Source organism: Palaemon carinicauda, unplaced genomic scaffold (assembly GCF_036898095.1).
Source record: "Palaemon carinicauda isolate YSFRI2023 unplaced genomic scaffold, ASM3689809v2 scaffold402, whole genome shotgun sequence".
Lineage (NCBI taxonomy): Eukaryota > Metazoa > Arthropoda > Malacostraca > Decapoda > Palaemonidae > Palaemon > Palaemon carinicauda.
In genome coordinates this window covers 46,043-61,058 of record NW_027171654.1, presented here as the reverse complement: position 1 = coordinate 61,058, position 15,016 = coordinate 46,043, and the positions used below count along the sequence as shown (strand labels likewise).

At 38.7% G+C, this 15,016-nt stretch overlaps 1 protein-coding gene across 13 annotated transcripts in view; it reads right to left on the bottom strand.

The window, feature by feature from the left end:
- The window catches only part of LOC137636837 (fasciclin-3-like), a 70,788-nt gene that overhangs the window by 20,181 nt on the left and 35,591 nt on the right, over positions 1–15,016 (bottom strand). For 12 of the 13 annotated variants that reach the window (XM_068369189.1, XM_068369195.1, XM_068369191.1 and 9 more), the window contains one exon: positions 11,612–11,663. In XM_068369189.1, coding sequence (XP_068225290.1) covers positions 11,612–11,663 — 52 coding nt within the window. Of the gene's footprint in view, positions 1–11,611; positions 11,664–11,954; positions 13,748–15,016 lie in introns of those variants that run through there. The other variant, XM_068369201.1, reaches the window with a different exon arrangement.

Here is a 15,016-nt window from a genome sequence, read left to right as displayed (position 1 = left end):
AGACGATAATGATGATACGAAGTCAAGCCTTTTAATATAGAGTAAGCTTGCATAGAAATTGTATAGGACTTATTATTCATAACTAATTGGTGGTGGATAAACCACACTGAGTTCCTACTTGCTAGACAGTTGGGCAGGAAGTGTAACTTACAAAAAAAAAAATTACTTTCATAATTTGTGATTTGTTCCGACATAATTACAAAATCTCTTCCTGTAGTAGGATACTTATCCTACAGTGAGATGAAATCCCTATAACTAAAATGGCACGGTTCACTTTCCCGGGATAAGTCAAAGCACTTTGGTCCAGCAGAAATGTGATCGACTCCTGCCAACCTCCTAATGACCTGGGCATGAAGATGTTGAAGGTCACTAAAAGGGGCCGGTAGACAGCAAAGAATGAACCCACTATAGCCTCATGGAAGATGAAGATATGTTAACTGATGAGAAAGGGCTTGTATGCCTTTGCCCATCCTCCCCCTCAGATGCGAAGGGGGAGAGACTTCTGAACAATACTCGTCTTGTTAATAAAAGTTTCTTGACCATGCAGCTTACCCACATATTGTGGTGGGTGCAAAAGTAATTCAGCGAATTAAAATACACAGTTTAAGACAAGATATTTCTTGTTCCGTGGAGGAGCTATGTCCCCTACACGATCTTTTGAGCAAGTACCCCTAGGCCAGGGATAAAGGTATTCACTGACCTGTTGGTATACTGTACTCCCGTAGGTAGCGGGCAGAAATGGTTGTCTGTCGATATGCGATTCCTGTCTTCACGATACGAGTCATTGAGGGGTACTTCCTCAGATATGTCTGACTTTGTGTACTCAAATCCTGGATGGTCCTTTTGCTTCTTACTTGCAGGAAAAGCACCTCTGTTTGTCCTTCCATTGCTGTAAGAATAGTTTTAGTGTCCTAACTGTTCTTCCATTGCTGTAGGAAGAGTTTTAGTGTCCTTCTAGGACAGGTAGGTAAAAACCATAATCCCTGCTATATTACACACCCAGGACATAAAGGAAAGTCCTCCAGAGCCTACCAGTCAAATCTTCTAGAGAAGAAATGATGGAAGTGAAGGAGACATAATCTTATCCTTCTGAAAGACTCATGACACAGGAAAAAGCTACGCCATTCTCCCACTCACTTCGCCAATGCTAGAGGAGTGTCTCGTGGGCTGAAGCTCTATCTGCTGCTCATCTTAAGGGCTTGAACAGGTCCATTTGAGAGACCCAAGGATTCAAAATGCATTCCATGCAGCTTGGATTCCCTAGGAGGGAAAGACTGTCCCACACTCCAAACGAGTATTGGAGATTCTTGCAGGGTCAAACGTAAGTCCTAGTTAAAAACTTGGTTTGAGGAATGAGCAGTATCCTTCGATGAGGAGATTAAGGAGCTCCTTCAACAAAGAAAGATAGATAATAGCTGATCCATATGCCATTCAGCATGTCCTGCTTAGAAGCCCAAGTATTGGGACTCAGTGTTGTCATTCATCAACTCTACCAGTGCTCTGACAAACTTTTGGAAAGCTTACAATGTTAGCAACATTGCAAGTGTTTACGGCAGGTTGAAAAGTAGGTGCGTTCAGGTGCTTTTATTCCACGGACCATAAACCCCTGATGGATTAGTTACTCGGCTGGACACACCCTCCCTCCTCAGTTATGCCTGTGAAGCAGAATCCCTGAAGATCCTAAGTTCCCAAAATGAGATTAGTCACTCAAAGAGTCACTCAGCTACCAGGGTAGACCATCCAGTATTCCTGTTCTAGGGGGATATACTGGTTGCTGACTACCAAATATTCAGGAAATACTGGAGTAATCGAGGGGGAAACCAACCATGATGAACTAGACTCTCCGTCGGCAAAATAAAAGTCTCTGAAAGCATTCTCACTCTTGATTCAGATGGCTGTTTGTGCAAGAACAGCTGCGCTCCCTGTTGCTACGATCGTCCGAAGACAAGAGGCTCGCTGCTCTCATTGCATCGGTATTCCTAGATGTTCCATCCTCTGCTTAACCCTTTTACCCCCAGGCTATTTGGAAATTTCCAACCCTTAACCCTCAGGGGGGTATTTTTTTTTCAAGTACATTTTGCAGTATATCTTTTTTCAAATTGCTCTAACAGCCTTAATTTTTGTCATAGAGAGGTCAGGTTGGTCTCATTCTCTTGGAAAATGCCTGAATTTTCTCAAAAAATTATTAAAAATATGAAAAAAATAATTTTTATAGCATTTTTTTGCAAGGACGTACAGTACTGGTACGTCCATGGGGGTAAAGGGATGGCTTTTGTGAAACGTACCAGTACGTCCTTTGGGGATGAAAGGGTTAAGAATATGATAGAACTCTGCTTGATTATACCACGATAAGCATATCATGACACAAGGAAAGAAGTCAGACTCTATATTGAAGACATTCTCTTGTAGAAAGGTTGAATGCACAAATTGTTGAGATACCTCAGTAAAGGAATGCTGTTAGTGTGTGCTCAACTATAGACTAGTTTGAACACACAAACACTTGCGGAGCGGTGGACAATCCTACGCATAGGGCTTTGAACTGGTACACCAATCTCCTGAAAATGGAGAGGAGAAATCACCTGTAAGACCGAAGGATTTGATTTGAGGGTAGTATGTACGGTATCTTTCAGGTCACCAGGAACGAAGAGGTCCTCTTTCTTATGACAAACCGACGGAGTACAGCGATGTCTACGGAACACCAACTTTCCCAGGTTTATGTTGCGGTCGTCATAAGGCCACACTAGCGACGGAATAAACACCAAACAGAAAGGCTATCCAACAGGATCAAGAATGTGGATACTGATAGGTTTGCACAGAAAACCATAACATTTAGGTACTGTGAACAACTGTGTATTCATTTCTTCCTCTTTCATATCTCTTGAACATGACGATCCGCCCACACAATTATCTAAAAGAAAAAAAGATTCGAACAGCCAGATGAGGATGTCATGAAGCATGTCCAACGTCTGAGGACAAAGTGGGAGCTCAGTGGCCTGTTGGGTGGGCAGGGCTTAGCCATCACCTGCCACCTATTTATAATCCCCTCATTACAAATTTCAACAGCCATTTCCAGCTTGACTGAAAGCACACACCTTATAAAAGGATATAAAGGCCCTTCCTTTTCTAGGTCTTTCTTTTCTGCTCCTTTCTGTATTACAAAAACACTATTCATCAATCTATTGTTTTTAAATACGCAGATCAAAGTTTTTTACCCTACACCAGGGGTGTGCAGCCTTTTCAAAATAAGGGCCACCAGTGAAGAATCTCATGTTATGAAGGGCCGCACATAGGGGCCTCACTAAAAAATCAACTACAAAATTAGTTATGTATTTTAAACTAATGAAAAACATTCTGTAGTAACAAAAGGCTTCACAGGTCATGTGAATGTATTATATCACCATCTCCTCCTACGCCTATTGACGCAAAGGGCCTCGGTTAGATTTTGCCAGTCGTCTCTTAATACAAAATAATAATCCTCCTTTGAACTATGTCAAGTGAATTATCTCAAGAACTAAGATTCTTAACAATCCCATCCTAAAGATAATACTTTTTTCCCACTCGGCTACCCATCAGAATTTTACATGAACATTTCTTAGGACGTAATTATTATTAGATTGGGCTATAATACGCATGTGAAGATAGCTGCGTACTTGAATTGATGGAAATATCCTAACCTAGGATTGTGGTGGCCGACGTGGTAACGTCCCCGATTGGTGAACGCTAGAGTGGGGTTAGAGTCCCACTCAAACTTGTTAGTTTCTTTGGCTGCTGCAACCTCGCCATCCTTGTGAACTAAGGATGGGGAGTTTGGGGGAGCCTATAAGTCTATCTCCCGAGTCATCAGCAGCCATTGCCTGGCCCTCCCTGGTTCTCAGGTGGGAGAGGGGGCTTGGGCACTGATCATATGTATATATGATCAGTCTCTAGGGCATTGTCACTATCCCTTGCCTCTGCCATTCATGAGCGGCCTTTAAACCTTTAAACCCTTGTCTAACAAAACGAAAACCTAACCTAATGGGATGGCTGACTCACCACTTGTTGAACCAACTGGTCAATATCAGTTAGCGAGGACCGAAATCCATTCTTAACTAGGCTCGTTTTTTAAAAGAGCTGCTCACATACATACGCGCTACCAAACACTGCCATCATCTTCCTTGCATGACCAGACAGTTTGGGATATTTTGTGTTTGTTATATATTGGTGATAATTTACTGTTCATTTATTTCCACTGGGTAGTGCCATAGCCTCTGTACCATGGTCTCCCACTGTCTTGGGTTAGAGTTCTCTTGCTTGAGGGTACACTCGAGCACACTATTCTTATTTCTCTTCCTCTTTTTTCTTCTTATTTCTCTTCCTCCTTTTTTTTTAGTTTTTATAGTTTATAAATGAGAGACTTATTTTCATGTTGTTACTGTTCTTAAAATAATCTATTTTAATTGTTCATTACTTCTCTTGTAGTTTATCTATCACCTTTTTCCTTTCCTCAGGGGGCTATCTTTTCCTGTTGGAGCCCTTGGGCTTATGGCATCCTACTTTTCCACTTGTACCTTAGCAAGTAATAATATCATTATCTCTGGAATAGTTTCCACATCCACATGGAATGGTGAAGAAAACAGTTCAATTGCTAACGAGTGTTTTCTAAATCATGGAACCTCTTTGAAATTCTTCTTGTAGAGCGGCTAACCTGTCACAATCCAGACACTGTTCATCGCTTAAATGGTTGTTTAATATGTGGGCTGCTTTGATTTCCGAATCCCACAACCGTAACTTAGACTGAAACCCTTTGATCTGGGCGAACAAGTAATTAACGAGTTGATCTTTCCCTAGAAGCATAACATTCAAGAGGACTAAGATGGATCTGTTTATCCACCAAAAAATGCTGTCACACATAAATTCATTATCTTTCATTTCAGGGATAGAGTTAACTTTCATTTCTAAGAAGAGCACAATTTGATTCACAAGTTCATATGCTTTTTTCAGCATTCTTGCTTTACTTAGCCACTTAATGTTAGGGGTGACGATCGTTCAGAGGCCAGCACTCCATGTGCTCGCCGATCGCCGCCACCTCGTCCTTCTGGACGATTACCTCGCAAAAATACATCACATCAAATTATTGTGCTTCAGAATCAGCCAGTAACTCTTTAAACTGGTGATGATTCAGACCTTTTGACCTAATAAAGTTGACTGCTTTCACTAGAACGTTGGTTACATGGTGAAGTTTATTGTCCTTGCACACAATGCTTCCTGGTGTATAATACAATGCAGGACAATTAGAGAAGTTAATATTTTAACTGTTTTTGGTATGACAGAATCATTAGCTGGCTTTTTGAACCAGTTAACCCTTTTACCCCCGGGCTATTTGGAAATTTCCAACCCTTAACCCCCAGGGGGTTATTTTTTTCCCCAGCACATTTTGCAGTATACTTTTTTTAAATTGCTCTAACAGGCTTAATTTTTGTCAGGTTGGTCTCATTCTCTTGGAAAATGCCTGAATTTTCTCACAAAATTATCAAAAATATGAAGAAAAAAATTTTATAGCATTTTTTTGCTAGGACGTACCGGTACGTCCATGGGGGTAAAGGGATGAGTTTTGTGAAACGTACCAGTACGTCCTTTGGGGGTAAAAGGGTTAAGAGCTTCCAAGTATTTATGCACATGTTCCTGGATGTTGTTTTACAAAAGCCATTTTCCCAGGCCCTCTGCTTTAAGTTCTAGCACGACTGCCGTAACAAGAGGATGTCTACTTTGGTAATTGATTATATTCAAAACATTCGTCAACCATTAAATGACTTAGGTAATAGGTTAGCCAAGAAACCAGCCACCCAAGGAAATACTACCCCTAGAGTGTTATTGAGTCCTTTGACAGGGCAGGCAGTATGCCATTGGATCCCTCTCGTTTCCTCACTGGGCTATTTTCCCCGTTAGAGCCCTTAGGCTTACAACCTACTGCTTTCTCAACTAGGGTTGTAGCATGGCTAGTAATAATAATGATATTGTTGCTAGTTTCAAAGTCACAGCAGATCAAAGACCACATACAAGTAAATTGCGATACTTTTAATTTCACGCAACTTGCATGAACCATATCTTTTCCAACTGGTTATCTAGTATTCATTATGCATTTCTAACCATTACCATTGGTTAAATAACTTGATTTTGGCGTTTCCCCGGAAACTTTTCCCACTAGGATCATCCCTGATTTTTTATAGGAAAGGTTAGGAAATCTCATAACTGGGTGGTTTGCTCAAATACTCACGGCCCGATATGGATAAAACACAGGATAACCAGTTGGTAAGATCATGAGTTCTAAGTCTAATGTTGGTGAAACGGACGATTAGGGATATGGTGGCCGATGTAGTAACATCCTTGACTGGTGAATGCCAGACTAGGGTTCGAGTCCAACTCAAACTCGTTAGTTTTCTTAGGTCGCTGTAACCTCGCCATTCTTGTGAGCTAAGGATGGGGGGGGGAGTCTATAGGTCTATCTGCCGAGTCATCAGCAGCCATTAACTGGCCCTCCTTGGTCCTAGCTTGGGTGGAGAGGGGGCTCGGGCGCTGATCATACGTATATATGGTCAGTCTCTAGGGCATTGTCCTACTTGATAGGGCAATGTCACCGTCACTTGCCCTTGCCATTCATGAGCGGCCTTTAAACCATAAGACTACAACTTCAGATATAAGTACCGTACATAGGCTATTTTTCATCAATAACATATGGGGTGGGAGGAGTTACCACACCTACAGTATGTAGTAAGGACTTGGCAATTTAAGCTAGGTTAGGTAGAGGCACCTTAAGTTAAGAGCATATCCCCCTGAATTCTGGCATAATAGTGAAAACAGTTGCCATCGAAAACATGTTTCAATATTTCCTGGGTGAAATATAGTTTTCCAAATGTTTTTACCTGTATTTTGGATGCCTTTCATAACTGCTTTTACTGGAATCTATCAGACTTTAAATTTCAGGAAAATATGCCCTCATTCCAAAACTATTAATCTCTGGAACAAATTGGTATCAGAAAAATTCCAAATAAGTATGGAAAACCATATTTTAAAAAAAAAAGGTGCAAAGGTAAATATTTGCAGAGCAAAATACCAGCTTAAGATATAAAACCTAACACAACACTCCCCGACAAACATTTTTTACTGGCTTTAACCCCCCCCCCCCACCATCCACCTCCAATTATTCATGACAACGTAGAATTTCGAAAACTCTTAAATAAATCTCTCCAGGGGAGTTTGTAGATCGGTAGATACAGGTTGACTCGCTCTTAGAAAATGGGAAAGGGGTGTATGTATGATAGCGGTCACCTGTAAGTATGACGACGGCTGACTGAGAATACGGCAGTGTAAGGGCGTTAGCCACCGTTAGGTAAGTAGGTAAGGACACAGCATGTAGGTTAGGTTAGGGGGAGGAGCTTAGGTTAGTTGGTGTTCAAATTTCACCAAGGCTCAAAGGGAAATTGGGGTGTATGTATGATAGCAGCCACCTGTATGTATTATTATGGCTAAGTTAGAATATGCCATCGTAAGGGGGATTGCAGGGGGGTGTTAGGCTCCCCAATAGGTATGTAGGTAAGGACACGGCTTGTAGGTTACGTTAGGGGGGAAAGTTTAGGTTAGTTGATGTCCATTTTTAATCAACGCGTGAGGAATTGGCCGCTGATATACAAAGGTTCCCTATCCCCAACTAATGCCTAACCTTACAAGGGAGGCTAGGCCATCTCCCCTTACCTCTACTAGCAATAGTTGGGGGATGTACCTGCCCTTCTACAAACTACCAGGCCAAGCTATTAGCCTTAGCATGTTTTAATGTTGCAGATGGTGATATAATAAAGATCAGATCCAAACAAAATCTAGACTTATTGTAAAATGCTCTTCAAAAGGCATCCTGGGATATCATAACTCACTTATAGAGGCTTAAAAACAATACCAGACTAATTGTGAATGGCGCCATGTTTGAGAATAATCTTAATAAACTCATTCTCCTTTTTCTCTATGCTGCCATTTAAATCAAGTCCTATTCAACATCCTACATAAAAGAATTAATAGGAAAATTCCATAGATAAATATATAATTACCAAAAATCCTATGTAGTTATTCCAAAACTCCGTAAATAACACTAAGTAACTTCCAAGACACCAAGGATTGAATATAAACAGTGACAACTGACAAAATGTCATTTGTGGTTCCAATAATGCTGAACAGAATTCAAGTTGTCAATTGATATTCTTATAAAAAATTGTAAATTCTCATCCAAAAGACTTTGGTGATAATATATTAATTTCTAATCTTATATATATATATATATATATATATATATATATATATATATATATATATATATATATATATATATATATATTTATATATATATATATTTATATATATATATATATATATATATATATATATATATATATATATATATATATATATATAGAGAGAGAGAGAGAGAGAGAGAGAGAGAGAGAGAGAGAGAGAGAGAGAGAGAGAGAGAGAGAGAGAGAGAATTTTAAATATTGATAAGTATTTCCCTTTGTAACAATTTATAATTAATATTATCCTTCACTAACTTTGAAAAATATTCATATCAATGTTTTCATTTCTATTTGTTGATACCAATTTTGTATATTTGACACTATAACTAAAATTCTGATTAAATTTATAATAAAAATATAATTTTTTCACAACTATTGATAAATTTGTTACATTTCTAGAATATGCAGATTAATTTCTCAATTCTTAGGCCTATTGGATAAGCTATTACTCTCATAAGCCTATCCAAATGGAATTATTTATAATTAAGAGGATACTGCATATAGTTTGCTTCAGAAGGCACACTGTAAATGGGCCAACATTATTTAATGTGAATTCTAGTGTTTCACATAGTGTATGTGAAATTACCCAAACACTTTAGTCCAGTCAGCTATTGTTAGGCCTATTTCACTAATTTCATAATCACATTATTATTATTAGCTAAGCTACGACCCTAGTTAAAAAAGCAAGATGCTATAAGCTCCATATGGACTCCAATAGGGAAAAAAACAGCCCAGTGAGGATAGGAAACATGGAAAAATAGAAGTGTGTCTTAGCGTACCCTCAAGCAAGATAAACAGGTCTATCTGCTGAGTCATCAGCAGCCACTGCCTGGCCCTCCCTGGTCCTAGCTTGGGTGGAGAGGAGGCTTGGGCGCTGATCATATAATATATGGTCAGTGTCTAGGGCATTGTCCTCTTTCAGTGAAGATTGTCTTCCTTAATTCCAATTGGTTTAAAGACCGCTCATGAATGGCAGAGGAAAGGGACAGGGACATTGCCCTATCAAGCAGGACAATGCCCTAGAGACTGACCATATATGATCAGCGTCCAAGGCCCCCTCTCCACCCAAGCTGGGACCAAGGAGGGCCAGGCAATGGCTGCTAATGACTCAGCAGATAGACCTATAGGCTCCCCTAAACCCTCTATTCTTAGCTCACAAGTTGAGGTTGCAGCGACCAAAGAAACTAACGAGTTTGGGTGGGACTCTAACCCCAGTCTGGCGTTCACCAGTGAGGGGCGTTACCCCATTGGCCACCAGGACCCTGTACAATTATTTGCATATTTTCTCTCTTCAAATAGCGTTTATGTAACGCAACTGTAATGTACGATCATATTACAGTGCTGTACTAAGTCTATGGATATGACATACTGTAACTATAGAGCAAAAGTAACCTTCATGTTTCAGTAGCAATAGACCCTGTACTTTCACTTGGGATAAGCAACTGTACGTAATGTGAGACCCTATTATAACAAACTCTCATTCTCCTTGTTAATAATAACCATATGTTAATAACCATCAGTTTTCAATCAATTAATCTATATTTTATCTATTAGATTAATAAATGGATTAATTATCGCCATATTCCTTGTTTGGTCTGGAATTCAGCGTAGCCGTGCGATTGAGCTAAAACTATCTTCAGTCATAAGGTGTTATACTCTATAGAACGTGTACCTTTATAAAAATGAATTTTTTTTTTTGCATTGTTAACAGGTTTGGCAATACACATATACCTTGTGCATTAATTTACCCCCAGGCTATTTGGAAATTTCCAACCCTTAACCCCCAGGGGTTATTTTTTTTCAAGCACATTTTGCAGTATATCTTTTTTAAATTGCTCTAACAGCCTTAATTTTCGTCATAGAGAGGTCAGGTTGGTCTCATTCTCTTGGAAAATGCCTGAAGTTTCTCAAAAAATTATCAAAAATATGCAAAAAAATTTAAATAGCAGTCTTTTACAAGGACGTACCGGTACGTCCATGGGGGTAAAGGGGTGAGTTTTGTGAAACGTACCAGTACGTCCTTTGGGGGTAAAAGGGTTATTTCCCCCAGTTACGACATATTCGACTTACGTTGTTTCATGAATATAATGCAGCTCCCTTAAAGGAATTGTGTTTTTAAGTTAGAACTCCATTTTTTTTTTATTTTCTAATCTTATCCTACAAGTGGTTTATTAGTCAGGTATGTTTTCAATGTTAATGTATGTTTTTATGTCCATGATTATGACTTCACTGTCACATTGGCACAGGCGAGTGACTTCGGACCTTACGTACAGTACTTTAGTGCGTTCTGACTTACATACGAACTAATTATAAACATGGCTTAGGAATAAGTTTCCCTTGTAACCTGAGGACTACAGTATACTATAACTATAATATAAAATGTACTTTGTGACTTCATTAAATAAGACCTATCAATTTCTTTCAAAAACGGCAATACAAGTACGTCTCGTACAAAGATAACCGAACTATAGTTGTTTCGTTCCAAGTTTATACGAACAGAAACCTGAGGACTACACTATAACTAATATAAAATGTACTTGGTGACTTTATAAAATAAGAACTAACAATTTCTGGTGCTATTATAGTATGCTATCTACCGTTGTATTTCTACTATAGTATGTTATCTGCCGTCAATGTTAATCCTCCTGTTTGATGAGGATTATCAAACAGATTACTTTCCACAAGTATGTTATCCTCATTCGACTTTAATGATAGTTTAATAATATTTATTGGAAGGACAACATGGTACATAATTATAAGGAGTTTGTAGGTTACGTTAAGTTGGGTTAGGTTAGGTTAGGTTATCAAGTCAGTAGTGGTCCTTATTAGAGGCGGATTAGCAAGTAGACCGTACCCTTAGGGACTGATGGTAGGTATCATACTATAGTCAGAATGGGGTGGTAGATAGCAAAATCGGCGGTAGATAGCATACTATAATAGCACCCAATTTCTTTCAAGAAGAACGGCAATACAAGCACGTCTCGTACAAAGATAAACGAACTATAGTTGTTTCGTTCCAAGTTTATACGAACGGCAAAGATTTTATTTGATATAAAATATGAAAAAAAGGAATTTCCAGCTTAAAAGTTAGAAAAATAACATGATTACTCACTGCTCTTCCTAAGAACTATCAATTTCTTTCAAAAACGGCAATACAAGCACGTCCCGCACAAAGATAACCGAACTATAGTTGTTTCGTTCCAAGTTCATACGAACAGCAAAGATTTTATTTGATATAAAATATGAAAAAAGGGAATTTCCAGCTTAAAACTTAGAAAAATAACATAATTACTCACTGCTCTTCCTTGATATCCTTGCCCTCCTCGGGATCGGCTGCAGCCGCCGGAGCTGATCGTAGTACGAAAGGGTATTCACAATGAGTAAGACAGTTTTCACTTTCAAATTTTTGGTTTTAGTCTATACATTCTGCTTCTATCGAGCCATCCCAGCGATAGAATACATTACGAAAACACTCAAAAAACACAAACCAAAAATATGTGAAGTAGATAATCTAAAAAAAAATCGAGAACACAAAAAATAGCATGCACTACTTTATCGTCGAATTGAGATGGACGACACACACACACACATATTAACAGTAGATACATCATGAGAGGTATTGAAAGGAAAAACGTCACGTCTCTTTTTAACATTTATTAAAATTCTTATCATAGATCTACTTAAAATTACTTGGGTAAAACACTTAAAACATTAATATGATTTGGGCATTGATTTACCACGACAATGACACTCAAGTTATTGTTACAATGATCTGACATGGATATCATTTGAATAATAAAAGACATTCAAGTTGTGCTTAAATTATATATATACTGTATATATATTTAAATATGTAACATCCAGATATGGACATGTTTAACTGGATATTAAATTACAGGAGAAGCAAATCATTGTTTTTTGTTTATTCTCTATATGAAAGATCTCTAGGTTCATTTTATAAAATATTTCCAAACCTCAATCATATACCCCCCAAAAATGCTAAAAAATTACCCCCCCCAAAAAAACTATTTATATATGTAAATATCAGTCATTTTTTCCATGTAAAATACAAATTAAATATTATTTACAATAAAAACTGACTGATTGAGAAGCCTTTAATTTTATGACCTAAAAAAAAAATGTGTGATCCATCCATTCCGTGTATATCAGCATGACGAGGGACTTAAAACGCCCCTTCGTGGAATAATGATGCAATCAATCAGACAGACAGACAGACAGAGCCCCGGGAGCGGGACAGAAGGGGGGAGGCAACGCGGTCCGGGTAAAATGGTGGGAGAGGCACAAAGCCCGGACCGGTCTAGTAATGCCCAGATTAACCCCCGCCGTCCCGGCCGTCCCGGGGCGAACATGCGTACTCTCTCTCTTCTCGTTTTAAAAAAATTATCTCTTACGGGAACGTTCGTTCCGCGCACATCTTTTTTTTTTTTAATTAGTAAGACTGTACATCATTTTGGTTGAGCTGAGCGAGGCCTGCGACATAGTCGCTGAGCGAGGCCTGCGACACAGTCGCTAAGCGCGGCCCGCGTCACAGAACCTGTATAGAGCTGTCTGTGACACACCTATTCAGCGTAACGAAGACTGGCAAACAACAGTGACAATGTCATGAGAAAGCTAAACAGTTTTGGTGTTGAACGACACAAGTCAGCGCGTTGAACAACCATTTCTTTTTTTGGGAAACGCTGACTTGTGGGCCAACTCGGTGGATTTACACATGCTCCCAATGCAGTACACAATTCGTAAGGCACAATAACTAACCCCTGTAGAGATTTGAGTCTGTCTAAAATCTTTTTTTCTCATCAATAAGGCTAAATCCCCTGAGTTGAAACCACAGAAAAATTAAGCCCGAACTTGAACGATGCCGATTGGATCTCTACAGCGGATAGTTAAGGTGGGATTGCATTACTGGAAAAAAAAAAGCACTTAAATGTGATGGATAACTGAACAATATTCTGATAAAAATACATACATACGTACATGCATACATATATATATATTTACACGCATACACGCACTCACTCGTACAAAACACGTATTATCTACGATGATGATCCGGAGCATGTGTATTCCCTACTCTTCCGACAGTCCTCAACCCTATATATATATATATGGACCTGTGAACTGGAAACGTCAATACAAGGTTATCATGTAAGAAAAACAGGGGTCGCAGGGGAGGGGGAGAGTCGGCAATGGCAATCCCCGCTCTCACACGTCAGTGTTCTTTTTTTCATTGTTCATCTCTTCGACGTGAGTCTGTTCTAGGTTCCCGTTTCCGTTGGCCAACGTCGTCGTCGTGGTTTCGGTCTTTCCATTGACATGGTCGGTGGAGTTCTTGACAGCATCGTTTGCTGTGCCATTGTCGGTTTCGTTGCGCTCCGGGTCTTGGATGTGGGCTTTGCTCTCGGCTCGGGAGGCTGCGACAGACCGAGCCAAGGGTTAGTTTAGGCAAGTGTTGTTGGGTAATTGGGTAATGCATAGGGGGGGAGTTTCTCATTTACTTTCTTTGAGGGGGCCATTTGCCTGCTCGTATCTAAATTTGGGTACCGTTGTTTTCCGGTGTCCTATTGCATTCTACGCGCTATATTTCATCTACATAAAAATTACATTATTCCTCAATACTTCGGAGCATTGTACTTTAAAAACATGGACATGGCATACTGCTAATTTATAACGAAAAATCCAAAATTATTTTCACAGATAAAACCATAGACATAGATAATACTTCCCCTATTAATGATTAGTGCAAGTAATTCATTTCTATAGAGTTGCTGAAATAATTCTTTGATAATTGAATATTCATTTATATAATTTTGAAGAAGCTTAAGGACACTTTATTACAATCTAAAGCTAAAACTCTTTGGACTATTTTCGATGTTATATTAAAGCCATGTTTGAAAAGAGCTCTTAAAACACTGACTTACATCTCAAGACAAATTTTTATGTGATTTCTAAAATACGTTAAAGATTTTGATCGCCGATGGACACAGTCGCAAATGCCTTCAAAGAAAGTAAAATAAAGAGGGACCTGTGTGCTAAAAGAGAGACTAAAATATGGTGCTTTTGGTAAACAAATAACGTCTTTGATATTTGTTAAAGGTTTTAATCACAGTATATTGAAAGGTACGAAAAAAAAAAGGTAGAATTTATACAATATGTGGTTGTGGGTGGATATGGAAATTGAATACAAAATAAACTCAATAAAATAAAGCAGGAATAAACAGAAATACGACTAGGGAAAGACAGGGAGAGACACTAAACTACTTCCTCCTCGTTCACGTCTTATCCATGATCCCACATTCTCATATCAATGTATTTTCCAATATTCATCACATCATTTCTATCTCTCGTTAACCAAACATTATATTCCTTCACACGGTATCTCATATCCAGCCATATGCGCAAAAATTATTCATTACGTTTGTCTCTCATACATAAATCTTATAGTAGTTTAAGGCTTTTTTTACTCTGGGAATGCTCACTTGAACGTGGGTGTCTCTCTCTCTCTCTCTCTCTCTCTCTCTCTCTCTCTCTCTCTCTCTCTCTCTCTCTCTCTAGCAATTGGTTCAAAGATTCTAACCTCTTGGAAATTCATAATTTCAGGAAGCATTTTTTAACAGTGAAATTATAAAATTTCCCCAATAGTAATTATTTAGTATTTAAAATTTTTCATATATTGGTATAAC